This window comes from Aricia agestis, chromosome 4, assembly GCF_905147365.1.
Source record: "Aricia agestis chromosome 4, ilAriAges1.1, whole genome shotgun sequence".
Taxonomy (NCBI): Eukaryota; Metazoa; Arthropoda; class Insecta; order Lepidoptera; family Lycaenidae; genus Aricia; species Aricia agestis.
In genome coordinates, this window is record NC_056409.1 from 9,587,554 (window position 1) to 9,601,888 (window position 14,335).

General features: G+C 35.3%; 1 protein-coding gene across 4 annotated transcripts in view; it reads right to left on the bottom strand.

Annotated features, from left to right (window-relative positions):
* LOC121725862 (neurobeachin) overlaps positions 1–14,335 on the bottom strand; it is a 385,885-nt gene that overhangs the window by 184,761 nt on the left and 186,789 nt on the right. For 3 of the 4 annotated variants that reach the window (XM_042113000.1, XM_042113002.1, XM_042113001.1), the window contains exons 10-11: positions 11,170–11,316; positions 10,555–10,854 (exon numbers count right to left, since the gene is read on the bottom strand). In XM_042113000.1, the coding sequence (XP_041968934.1) occupies positions 10,555–10,854; positions 11,170–11,316 (447 nt within the window). Of the gene's footprint in view, positions 1–10,181; positions 10,290–10,554; positions 10,855–11,169; positions 11,317–14,335 lie in introns of all 4 variants that reach the window. The other variant, XM_042113003.1, reaches the window with a different exon arrangement.

Consider the following 14,335-nt stretch of genomic DNA (forward strand, 5'->3'; position numbering starts at 1 on the left):
CTATTGTATATAGAATTTTAAAATATATTACTTTGACATTATTATTTTTTTAAATATATTTTTCATCGGTCGAAAGTACCCAAATTTTAGGTTTTTCGAACCTTTAAAAATTCATATCTTTAAAAATATTAACTTTATCGTAAAAAGTCATGAGACCTTTTTTATTGGTATTTCAATAAAGAATATAAAAAAAATTGGTTCGGTTGAAAAATAACAATTCCTTGCAATTGTTTAAACAATGTTTTTTTAAACAATATGGCACCGGGTTGCGCCCTGGCAACATGCATTTATATCATCAGGAGGGCAATTTGAAGAGGATCGCATAAAAAAATTGAGGTGGAATAGTTTTCGGTACTCATGCGCCGACTCGTCCTAGTCTAGGTGGACCGTGGATCTGAAAATAGAAAGTCAATTGCAGTTGTCAAAAATAATTTGACTCCTGGAGAAATTCTCAAGAGTAGAATGTCTTCGATTGCTGACTACTTTAGTTGCGTGAATATGCAGTTTATTATATCATGCTGACTCACAACTAACAAGCAAACGAGAAGACCTGCGATCGAAACTACATTCTAGGCTTGAGAATCGAAACCCTGAGATTTTTCTTGATTGAGAGATTGACCGACGTTAAACTTACACCTGATGATGATTTGTTTCGAAACCGGTCGTGTGTTAAAAGTTGTAATAATATCTTAATATAGTGGAAAAAGTGCACGAAAAGTTGTGTTTTATTAGTGTTCAATATGAATTTCCACCAAGAACCGACAGTACAATCAATAACATATACTGAGATTTTTCGTTTATAATCTCTACGATAGAGCTAAAAATTGTTTTTTAAGCTCTATCGTAGAGGTTATAAACGAAAGATTGTAACTTCAGTACTATGAGTTCTTCCACAGCTCCAGAATTCCGACGTGTTTAACCTCAGCCGTACCTGGCTTAGTAGTGGATTTTATGCGAGCGCCTACTTCACACCGGATTAATTTACGAAACGTGCTTTGTATTTTGTTTTACATTTTAATTGTTATGACAACTAACATTAGGCAAAGTTTATTCTCCACCAAACTTTATTCTCAACATTTATGATTGTTAGGTACGTGTGTTTATAAGTGTCATGTTAATTAAATTAAGAAATTAAAAAAAAAAGTCAAACAAAAAAAAGTTATGAAATTTTAAGTACATGGCTTTATAATATTAAGTTTTCATTTGAATATGTGAAAACTTTATCAAACTTTTGAATTAAATTTGGTAGGTAAAGGCTGGTCGGACCCCTAATATCACGAAGTATGATTTTACACGATTTGCATGGCATCGAAGCGGTGTTCGAGGTATGAGAATTAAGCCCTGATTTTATTATTATACTCACTGAGCTTATGCATAAGATTATTATCATTAAACAGCTAATATGCTACTTATTCACGGCTCTTCCTATCCAGTTAAATACGAAAACTTAAGCCAACTTAGTTTTATCATGATAACCCGCTTATCTATTAAATCAAAACATATTTTTTTACAAATTCATGGTATGTTGAGTGATATGACCCTCCCCTTTCCAACGTAAATGTAATATGTACCAGGATAACAAGAGTGTGTAGCAACCTCTCTCGTACAGTGTCTTATTCGGAGCCTTTCTGAATATTTTAGTAGCCATAAAGGTTTCAATCAAGGCAGACGAAACCCGAGGGATTTAATTCTAAAAGAAAAGTAAAAATAAAACCTCTTTCCTACAATAAGTAAAAAGCTTTTCAATCGAACTAGATTACATTTTAGTCCTCTAACTTTTTTAACCCTAAGGGCCTCTTTCATCACCTTCGAGTAAAGTGTCGAGTAGACTACTCGCCAGTTAAAGTCACTCGTAACTACATGTATCAATTTCACGACCCTCAAGTAGCGCTAATCATATGATTAAACTGTCAAGTAACTTACTTGCCACTTCGTCTGCCAATTAGCGAGTTTACTTGACGGTTAAAGTTTATCTCTTGTCAAATATGGATTTATATTTTGATTTAATTGATCACCAACTAGATTAATTGGACTATATTAAGTTGCAAAAAATATCGAGATTCGAGACCTCGTGTCTTTAAATCCCGTGTTGATTATTTCATGGACTTAAATGAAACAGATTTTTTAGCTAGATTTTGTCTATCGAAGTTTACAGCGAACCAAGTGCATAACTTAATGAAACACAAAATAATGCCTAAAACGCAAAGGTCAGTTTAATATTTTTATAAAGTAGTTTTTTAAAAAATAGTTAGTTTTTGTACAAATAATAATAATAATAATAATAATAATAATAATAATAAAGTTTATTTGCAACTACATTAATGATACATGCACACATACTTTAAAACAAGACAATTCCAAATTGCAGCCGCAAATTGGCTCATGCTCGGCATGTGCTGGTACACCCAGGGGCATATTCAGCGCCGGTCTTCCGCAAGAGCCAATAATGACGACATGGATATCATTATTAACTAATTACAACAGATTGCAAACAACTAAAACAACATAGAACATACAACAACAATAAAATATATCTCGCGACAGCCCATGACTAGACTGATGTTGTCGCACACGACAAACAGCTGTCGCGCGCTGTCACCACAATGATTATATTGGCAACACGCAAGACTTCTTGTCTATGGTCAAGAAATCTGTCACCTGTCAAAACAAACGAAACAAAAAATATTAGATTCTACAAGATTCCATTTTTAATAAAATTTTGTTGTACTTTAGAAAATAGACAATTAAAAATATATATCAAAGAAATAAAACAAGATACAAACTAAAGATTTAACTAAAAGTACCCAACACCATTCACATTAACTAATTATAAATATAAACAAAAGTTCCGAGTATCGAAAGGTAAAGCTATAATAATCTAATAATAATCACGATAATAATATTATGCACATACAAAGGTTGCCGGCCCTTCAATTTTTTTTAAAACTAATAATTATTTTATTTTAAAAATAAATAAAAACCAAAACAACACAATGACACGGGCATATTAGATCACGGAGATATCATGGCAGAGGTTTTCTTGTGACAACTGTTGATCCAAAAGGAACTGTCGTAGTTTGTTTTTAAATGATTTAAGGCTTTTTGCATTTCTAATTGGGGGCGGTATGTTATTCCAGCATTTGGAAGCTGAATACCGAAAACTACCTCTGAATGAAACCGTACGATGTTTTTCAATTGTCAGCTGAGCTGCACATAGCCGTGACCCACAAGATCTGAGGCTAGCTGTTCTTGTCAATTTGTTGAACAGATACTTGGGTTCCTCGTACTTCAGCACCCCGAAAAGTAAACATGCAAGATGAAGCCTGCGTCGGTGTTTCATTTTTAACATTAAGTGCTTGTTAAGATAGGGTGTTACATGACTTCTGGGGGGTATGCTAAAGCAAAATCGAGCACAAGCATTTTGGACTCTCTGTATCAGTCTTTTGGTACTTGAAACTAGACGAGGGCCGTAAACTATGTCAGTGTAATTTAGCTTTGAGAGTACCAGAGACTCAATCAGAGTGATACGCATCTCTTCAGATAGATAAGGTCTTATTCTATACAATATTTTTAGCTTATAAAACGAACTACTGACTATGTTAGTAACATGATCTTGGAAACGCAGATGACAGTCAAGAAGAAGACCAAGATTACGTGCCACATATGAACGCGCAATAGGCTCATCCATGAGCATGACGTCGGTTGATGGGTTTACAAGGCTAAGTTGTCTGCTAGTGCCACAGATAATGTATTTAGATTTAGCTGGATTTAGGCACAAACTATTTTTCTGGGCCCATGCGGCTATACTATTAAGGTCTTCGTTAAGTTGCTTTATTGCAGCGTCCACTTCATTTGGCTTAAAGAATAAATAAATTTGGGTGTCATCTGCATAAAAATGGAATTTGCAATACCTAATATACCTACCGACATCAGCTATATATAAAATGAACAGTATGGGGCCTAAAATAGAACCCTGCGGCACGCCATCTGTAACAGGCATAATGTCCGATAATACAAAGGAGCCACTGCTATCAGAGAGCTTAACACATTGGCTACGACCGGAAAGGTAACTATCAAACCATTTTATAGTAGCAGCATCAAACCCGTAATAGCTTAGTTTGGAGAGCAATATATTTATATTTAATGTTTCAAAAGCCCGGGTGAAATCCAGTAAAACAAGCAAAGTGCAATAACCATTGTCTTGTGCACTTAGGATGTTGTCAGTGACATCAAGTAAAGCTGTTGCTGTACTGCGACCCTTTCTAAAACCTGACTGCATCTCTGGTAACATTTTATTTTTTTCCAGGTAGCCAGTAACCTGCTCACATACGACTCTCTCTAGAATTTTCGAAAGGCATGGCAGGATACTTATTGGCCTTAGATCCTTTAACTCGACAGGGTTTGAAGTTTTTGGGAGAGGCCTTACTACTGCCTGCTTCCAACTCTTAGGATAAGTTCCTGTTTTTATGGACATGTTAATAATACAGCTAATTGCATCTAAAGTGTTTGGCAAGGATAAAAATAACATGTCTAAGCTGATAACATCACTTCCTACTGCTTTGGATTTCAATGTTTTTATAATTTTAATCAGAGTACTTGTGGATACAGTCTCGAGGTGGAATATTGCATCACTGAATTTGTGGAATTCATAGTATGTTATGTACGAAAGATGGGTTATAGGTACAGTAGGTATTTTAAGGAAATGTAGATTTATAGTATTAGGATCCTTGAAATGCGGGGGTAGGCCGTGCTCAGTTTTAGGTGTAATTGTATCTTTTATGTTTTTCCATAGTCTCTTAGGTTCATTTATTTTGCTATTTATATTCTGTTCAAAATATGCTACTTTTTCATGGTGTAAAGCCTTATTTACCAAAGTTTTTAAACTTTTATAATATTCTTTTTTACTATCGGACTTTGATCTGTGATATTCTGCGAGTGCCCTGTCACGATGCCTCATCATTAATTTAACGGTATCTGTGATCCAGGGATGTGAGGCTGATTTTATATGAGTAGTTTTAACTGGTGCATGTAGGTTAAAAAGAGTTAAAATAAAGAATTTTCTATCCTATTCTAGTACGTACTATTAATCCTTTGTACACGTTGGAAACAAAAGAATAGATTCCAGTAGCGGTAGCACGGTGACCAGCGGAAATGCGAAAGTATGGACAAACTGTGGAAATAAACCTAAGGTGCCGTTCCGATCTTTTTTCGTTCCGAAAAATTCAATTAAAATGCCACTTTATGACACAATATAGTATATGTCATAATGTAGGATATTATTTGAATTTTTAGAACTATAGTCTGTCATAAAGTGGCTTTTTAATTGAATTATTCGGAACTAAAAAAGATCGGAACGGCACCTTAAGTTTATCTCCACAGTTTATGACTATAGTCTGTCATAAAGTGGCATTTTAATTGAATTTTTCGGAACGAAAAAAGATCGGAACGGCACCTTAGGTTTATTTCCACAGTTTGTCCATACTTTCGCATTTCCGCTGGTCGCCGTGCTAGCACTACAGAAGACAATAGATTCCAGGAATCCACGTTTGAGGGACAAGCAACAACAATGGCAACAACACACAAAAGAAAGGTATACTTCTTCTTTTTCACCGCCAATGACAAGTGACAGCGTCAGACGATTGACGTTGACGTCATTTTGAACGAATGTAGTGTACGATTTGTTATGTCACCGGTAAGTAGTTAATCCGAGCTTCATTTTTGCTTGTGAAATTGACAAAAGTTACTTGTAAGTTTTACTTGCCAATTAACGTTACTTGACAAGTAGCTACTCAACACTTTACTTGGAGATGGTGAAAGAGGCCCTTAAGATACTTTCGGCAAACGTGAACTTAACTAGGCATATTCCAACATAGTTACAAATAATAGTTTTTATTATTCGTGGCAAATAATTTATTGGTAGTAATCTTGCACCAGGAAATCAGTGGTTAGTTCGCGATATATCTAGTGAATACAAGTACGAAGCTAGTATTAATGAGTCGAGCTAGTTGTCGAGCTAAATCGATTCGCTTTGATTCGCCTCTTTGTAAGCTGGACATAATGTATTTGCTGCCAATGTATACGGAAAATTAGCGATTTTGGTTCATTGGGGGAACTGAAATTGTAATGGCATAATATGAATGGATAATTCTGTTAAATACGTCTACCTACAATGATACATCAAAGTCGACTTTCCTTTTAGATCGAATGAATGAATTTATCTGCTGCTGGTAAGCCAAAAGCAAAATATAGATAATGTTTATAAATTCCATTTCGAGACATTGCGGAAAACACTCCTGTAAATAGGGGCAATTTGTTCAATGACATTTCCACAATATTCTTACCTAAGAATAATCTGTTGTTTCATACATAAATATTAATGCACTGAGGGCTGAGGCGCTTATGTATGATACAGATTTTTTTTTCATGAAGGAAAGTTGCTGCTTTAAAATGTGCAATTCAATAGTTTCGTTCTGCAAAATCTCTAAACGAAATAAATAGTCACCCTTTATGCAAAACGAAGATGAATATCTAAGATATAATATCGACAATGCCACAAAGAGGTTTTGCGGCGGACGGCAGCGAGGGGGGCGAAGGGGGAGACACTTCCCGGGGAAGCGAGTAATTACGCGGCACAAACGAGTCCTACGTGTCTGATGTCTGTTCCGAGCGGTTCCCGGCGGTTCTTAGCGGTCTTAGCCAGTTCTGGGTCACAAATCCCGACAAATGTTCTACTTAACCACATACGAAGACATCTTCATTGTGACGTAATGGACTTGTAACATGTTTAACCCTTAGCTGGTTTCGCTAAAAAAGGCAAAGTATCTGGTATCGGGGGTAAAAAGTGACCCCACTCCAATGAAACGTAAAAAAATATATCAAAACAGCTTTCTTTCAAATTAATTCGTTTTGTATACTGAAATAAATATTTTAACCTAAATAAATTTCAGCCTTTAAGGCCAATAACATTAATGAATAATATTTTTTTCCTTATATAAAAAAAAGATCTAAGTTTTCGATTATACTTAGACGACTGTTACTTTAGGAGCCCTTAAATATATTTAAATATAAACTTATCTTTTATTTCTTTTTTATCTAGTTTTCTAATATAATCAAAATTATAAAACACATGAATTTCTTTTGATATCGACTAAAAATAAAAAAATGACAGTGCGAAACAAGAAACCAAAAACTACTTGTAAAAATTTACTATTTTGTCTGTGATTTTGCGGATTTTTTTTACATTACAATAATGAGCACTTGCTATACTCGATATACTTTCTTTGTTTCTAGATTTTTAAGAATCCGAAACTGTGCCTATGATAATTTCGCTAGAACAGCTGACTTCCTTCCTCTCCTTGCGATCGTAAACTTTTTCACGTTGCAGACCGTTATAATAGTTTTCTGGGTGGTTTCTGAATTAGATTTCGAGTACTTATTTTATAAAAGCTAATTTTGGTATAAAATTCCCGATATATCGAAAAAATTATTAAAAACCATTACAAGGTACCATTGAAAAAAACATACACTTCTGGTATCGGGGGTAATTTTTGACCCCAGCACTGTATGCAACTCCGTTTTCAGCAACATTAGAATCACGTACGTTCGTCATTCGCCGCACAACCCGACGTAACGAGATTACACAGAATCAGAAGAGTGTACATGTTTAAATAGTAAAGATATCATAGAAAATTCGAACGCCTGGGGTAACTTTTGACCCCCGATACCAGTTAAGGGTTAAGGATATATTTCACCACTTCCTGCCGGATAGGCAACTTATTTGACAGATTCTCCATACTCTTATCAAATTAAGTCTACATCTATCAAATTAAGTGGTGGATAGCCTATTAGCCTATTACCTACTTCAAAGTGCCCGGTTTGTAATGACAGGGGTCACACAACTATTCACCTTTTCGATAGCTAAAACGTTAACCAATTACTACGCCGTCGAACAGATGCAGTGCTGCCAAAAGCAAAAAAATTTAACAAAATATAATTATAAATATTTTGTTATATTATTTATAATATTATAATTAAAAGCAAAATAATGTAACAAAATATTTATAATCCCGACATAAAATCTACCAAGACGAGCCAAGCGAAGCGCAAGGGCACTACTTACCTTTTCTCGATGTGTTTCATAATTTTTGAACCCTAATAGAGTTGGCTTTCCATGTACCAGATAGTTCATATTCTCAGGATGTAATGTCAAATATTGTAGACTAATTAAACATTCAATGTGTCAATTGAATAGCTAGCTTGTACTTTAGATTTTATTGATATCTAAAATACACCGATTTCGTCACTGACCCACTGACACACCATCAAAATGTTTGGCAACTTCCTGAAGTGCTAGAAAGCTGAAATTCGGTATGTAATCTAAGTTTAGTGTACAACCAACAAAAAATCATAAACTTATAACTTTCGCCCTCCATCCCTTAAAATGGGGGGTTTAAGTTTACATGAGACTTTCACCAATTTCATGAATAATTAGGACATGAAAGTTAACACGGGACTGTAGACAGTAACTAAAAAACGACTGAAAAAGAACTGAAATCCCACCAAAAATTTCATGTAAAATGTTGCCAAGACGACGACATAAGGTTTGCCCTGTGAAAAATATATCAGATCTCAATTCTCATGTAGAGCAAAGCTTTTAAATCTACACGCCCTTAATCTACCGACCCTAACTTCAACAAATGCCACATATCAGTAAATATGTATGGCTTGGTTGTTTCGTTGGTTGTGTTGTCCTTCAGAAACTAAATATTCGCATCACCTCAACGATGGTAGCGAAACGGCGAAGCCTTACTTAATATTTACTGATAATGTGTGGAATTTGTTGAAGTTAGGGTCGGTAGATTTAGGCCGTGTAAATTCAAAAGCTTGGCTCTACATGAGATCTGATATCTTTTTCACAGGGCAAACCTTAAGTGGTTGTCTTGGCAACATTTCACATGAAATGTTTTTGGTGGGATTATATTATATTGTAACAAAATAATAGCCTATAATAGGTTAAAGAAACCGTGAATAATAATAGCTTTTCCAAAATATAGATTACAAATAAAATGTATTATCGCAAGTCGTAACATACGTTTTAGGTAGACGAGATAACCAAAACCAAACAATAAATTATTCACCAAACTAAAGTGTTAACACATTTGTTTACAGGCCGAAATAATCCGTATACAAATTATTTATACTTACATATATTACTACGAGTACTTAAATGCTCGCCCAAACTTTAAGGATTAAACAAATCCGTAATCGCAAATAGGATCTTCAGTTACGTTTGGGAAAGCTCTATATAAATGTGTGTGCGTGGTTTGTGTGTATGTATAACTACGTAACGAGTGTACGAGTGTTTTGTAAATGTGTAGGTATAACATCGAAATACCATCCTATAGAACGATAGATCTCATACATTGGATCGCTCGAAAACTGTTACCGTCATAACGAAAACTGTGTGACCAATACGATTATGATAACCAACTACAATACACTTTGGTGTTCAATTCGTGCCATTGCCAACCATTTTTTTACTCAGTTACTCTTCTAAGTATTGTATTTCGATGACGTGTAGTATAATATGTGTGTGTGTATTGGGTTATGGGTATCTAGTAATTAATTCAGCTTTGTTCAACACTCTTCCTTTAACCTATTCTGTTTGCTCCCGGCCCGGCTATTATTTATTTAGGGCCAATAAAGCCGCTATTTCTCTAGACGGTGATTTATATGTGGCGTGGTACGGCCAGACCGGATAACTATTCATGTACGAATTATTAAAGTTAGGCTATTGTGGTTATAATCGATGATATAGTACTGTAACATACAGAAAATTAGTAGCTCAGTCTAAAATTCATTTTAAGAAATCCATCTACGTACCGCGAATATTGGTGATATAAAAATAATAACGATAAATTTTATTTTTAGAAAGAAATATTTAATAAAGAAATGTAGATAGAAAATTATTTTTGAAGCCTAGCAATTTTCTCAACTACCGTTTCCAACAAACCCTGTTCTTTATTTTGCGTCAAGAAACAAAGCTTTTTCCTTCCTAAATAGTTGTAAAGTACAGTTCTATCTACACACCACCGTGACCATATCACATGCAAATATTCAGTAAAGTTAATAATTTATACTGGTTATTCCCATGTTAACTCCTAAGTAGAACAAACTCTTACTTCGTGAATATTCTGTGTTGGGTCATGAACTAGGTCACCGAACCGGTCCATCCGAATCTCTGATCTCGGGAGGGGTATCTGAGCTTCAGCGTCGAATCTAAACTGACCCTGGCACCACACAAAAACAAAAAACATACAGTGACATAAACACAAATGCGAGTGAGTATAGGAGAAGTCGTTCAATTGGATATTTTGGAGGGTTTCCGTAGTAACTAGTAGTAGTTTTGTCTTGTCTTATTACATAATATTATACAGTTATAGATTTCATTTACACTTTCTACAATAATAGATTCGAATTCAATTGAACGATTTCTAATATCTAAGTAAGCTAGACGAGTACAACAAAAATTGGCAAGCGGCGCGACATGCTTACACGCTTGCATGCTTCAATATCTACGAGCAGCGACGCATGCGCAGCCGCCACTTCGCGCGCCTCGTCCGCCAAGCGACGTCCTTTAGGCGTAGCGTCCTCCTTAACTACAACGCAAGCTGCCTCGCTCTCTGCTGCCCTAGTATCTTCACTGGAAGCGGGCTCGGGATCGGATTCAGGTTTGGGAACGTTCGGGATTTCGGGAAGGGACTCGGGATCAAGCTTGAGAGCGGGCGTCTCGCTCACCCGTTTGTGGTTCTCCGGCAAACTGATGTTGCATTCGTTGTCAAAACGAAATTGACTCTGTCCACGGTAGGCAAGGAATAAATAAAGAAAGAAAAACATTATTATCAAATGTAGTGCATCAAAGTAAATTTTAATTAAATTCGTAACTATGTTATCTAGAGCCTGTTTCACCATCTGCTTGACAGATTCTCCATATTTCATCTGTCATGTTAAGTGGTGGATACTAGATAGCCTATTCGGCACTTATCAGGAAGTGGTGAAACAGGCCCTTAATATTCAATTACATCTCTCTTCTAAAAACATTGATACTATTCAGGTCTTTGACTTACAGTTAACTCAACTTAATAGTTTTTTTAATGAAGTAAAATGTACCTTATATCCGGGACCTAGGCGATGCATGGCACATATCTGGTGGGTGGTGAGGGCTTCCCCAAACAGGTAAATGGCTGCCATCTGACCACAAAACACTCGCTCCTCGTCCAACTCCGCCATCGCGCCGATGTAGCATTTGTCGAATGGCTGCAACAAAATGAAAAATTTTAAAGCTAATTTACAAGGATGTTTTAGCTCGTAGACGAAATTACAACTAGCGCCTTCTAAATTGTAACTGTTTCACACATAAAGTTAATATTCCTAGCGGAATAGAGAAACAAAGGCCTGAGCAAGCGAGATGACACTATCAGTAACACTGCGTGGTAAAAAGAGACGTGTGATACATGACAGCAGAACCATTTTTTTTCATGTGTGACGTCCAGTCGGCACTTATCGGCACGTTGACAATTTAATCTCATAGAATTCATGTTCAATCATGCTTGTGTAAGTGTATACGTATTACGTACACATATTTTTACACATAGATATAAACCAACTAGAGAACTAGATGACACCCTCAACTCCGTTGCGCCAAAATTAGTTTATCGCGCGGGAGCCGTACATTTTTCCGGGATAAAAAGTATCCTATGTCCTTTCCCGGGACTCAAAGTATCGGTATCGGTAAATCGGTTCAGCGGTTTGGGCGTGAAGAGGTAACAAGAGAGGTGTACACTACACCTCCCTTGTTACCTCTTCACGCCCAAAGTGATACATATGTAGTATCTATCTTAATATGTATATTTTAACCGTATATAAGCTGTAACCACTTAATTATTATGTCATAATAAAGCCAACTATTTAACCAGGCACATCTTTCATTTCTCGCTAACATCCATCCTTACAGACAAACAGACAGACAGACGGACGGACAGACAGACAGACACACTTTCGCATTTATAATATAAGTATGGATTTCGTTTTCGTTTGACAGCTCGAGATTATTGCTCTATTCCGCTAGGTATATTAACTTTATGGTTTCACACCCATGCAAATTGAATCTTGGTTATGTCATCTAAGTGCCATTGTGCACGTGGCCGAATTCAGAAGCATTTTCGCCAGTGTAATTATTTAAAACTAGAGATCGCCCAATGGTCGAAATTCGACCTTAGTTCAATAACATTAGGACTTTATCATAATATATTTTTCAACTCTTGTTTCTGGACTCAGCTGATCTCAGACTGGCCGTGTAAGCATTGTCTAACAGTATCAGATTCAATAAAAAAAAAACTATTATCTATTTTCAATTAATTGTGACCTTGTTGTCAACAGACTTCAACCATAAATAATAGAGTATAATTCGTATGTATAGGCTTGTCACTCAAAAATCTGTCATTTTCCTAGTGTGTGTGTTGTAGTGTGTCTAATGTTTTATTTGTTAAAAAAAATTATGATAAAAGCATAATTTCAAAATAATATTAGCTCGATGCACTCCTTCACCATATAAACTATAACTGTGCAAAATTTCATTCACCTACGTTTCCCCATTTTTGTCAAAAGGGATACAAAGTTTTTGGCTCACGTATTAATATATAGATAAATTTTAAGTTGCTTTCACGTCTCCATGACCACAACAAAGTCATCCATACGCTGAACATCCATAAATCTGTAAGCGAAGTTAAGGACTGCGTTAGAAGGCAATAAGTGTGTTAAAGATACAAAATCTGATTTAAATCTTAATGTAGCTTGTTAGCGGGGCCTTAATTAGTTCCGCACACAGTAACATGCAAATTAACTGAGATATGTGGAGATTCACGAGCTCCTACTCCAGTAGCACCGAAAATGATTAAGTATGTAAATACATTAATTTCGCGGCAGTTCCTCTTAAGCGACGCCTATTAAGATCTTCGGTTAGAGTAAATTGAATAAAAATCTAATTTAGAAATCTCTCGTTTCGAAAATTTTCTTTCGCGACATAATAATTTTATTACATTCTAAACGTATTAACGGTAAATTAAATCATTTGGTAAGTTAAGTTAAGAAGTAGAATTTAGAAAGCTTTTTCGAAGAAAAAACATAAAATAGTTACTAGATCTGGTAATCAATGACAAACGAGCAAAAAAAATCGATCATAGCTCGCTTGTCAGATTTTGATAGAAATTATAAATTACTAGGATCTCATGACGTAGGTCCTAAAAGTTCTTCTTCTATGACTGTATGGAGGGTAGGATAGTCATTCTGTATGGAAGGTAGAAGACAGATAGTATAGAGGGCAAGGCTGAAATAAAAGCTGCTAAATGATTTAAAATTTACCCTGATGCTACTGTAGCGCCACCTTAATTTAACGCATTTCAGCGGACACTTTTTACATACAAAGATAGTTCTCCTCCATCTACACTCCATATATGACTGGGTGTCGCAAGGCTCCGAGATAATTCGACCGTAAGCATGAGCAAGCACGTGCGCCAGGTGAATATTCACTCGTTTACTGAATTAACGAACCCGCACCGCGTACATTAAATTAAGTTTAAATTCACTTGGCTGTTGGCTAAGCATCTTTTACGTGCATGATCAGGAAGAATATACTTTTTAATTTTTTAAAGTTAGTAAAATATCACTCCTAAAACAAAAAAAGCACCTACTACTACTAGTTAAGAGTAGCTTACTTAATCTACATACAATCTACATTCGTCTATTTGTTCAAAATCACGTTAAGAAATTAATGATTTGATAATTATTAAATTCTATCATCCATAATATTAATACGCGAACGAAAAACTTTGTAACCCTTTTTACGAAAAATGGGGAAACGTAGGTGCATGAAATTTTGCACAGTTATAGTTTATATGGTGAAGGAGTGCATCGAGCTAATATTATTTTAAAATTATGCTATAATCATACATTTTTTTAACAAATAAAACATTACACACACTACAACACACACACATGAGAAATGACAGATTTTTGAATGACAAGCCTATACATACGAATTATACTCTTTTATTTATGGTTGAAGTCTGTTGACAACAAGTTGACAAATTGAAAATGGATTATAGTTTTTTTTATTGAATCTAAGATACTATTAGACAATGCATACACAGCCAGTCTGAGATCAGATGAGTCCAAGAGACAAAAGTTGAAAAAAAATTATAATATTATAAATTCAATATTTTTTTACAAAATATAGGTACGGTAGTAGTCCTAATGTCGTTGAAACTAAGGTCGTACA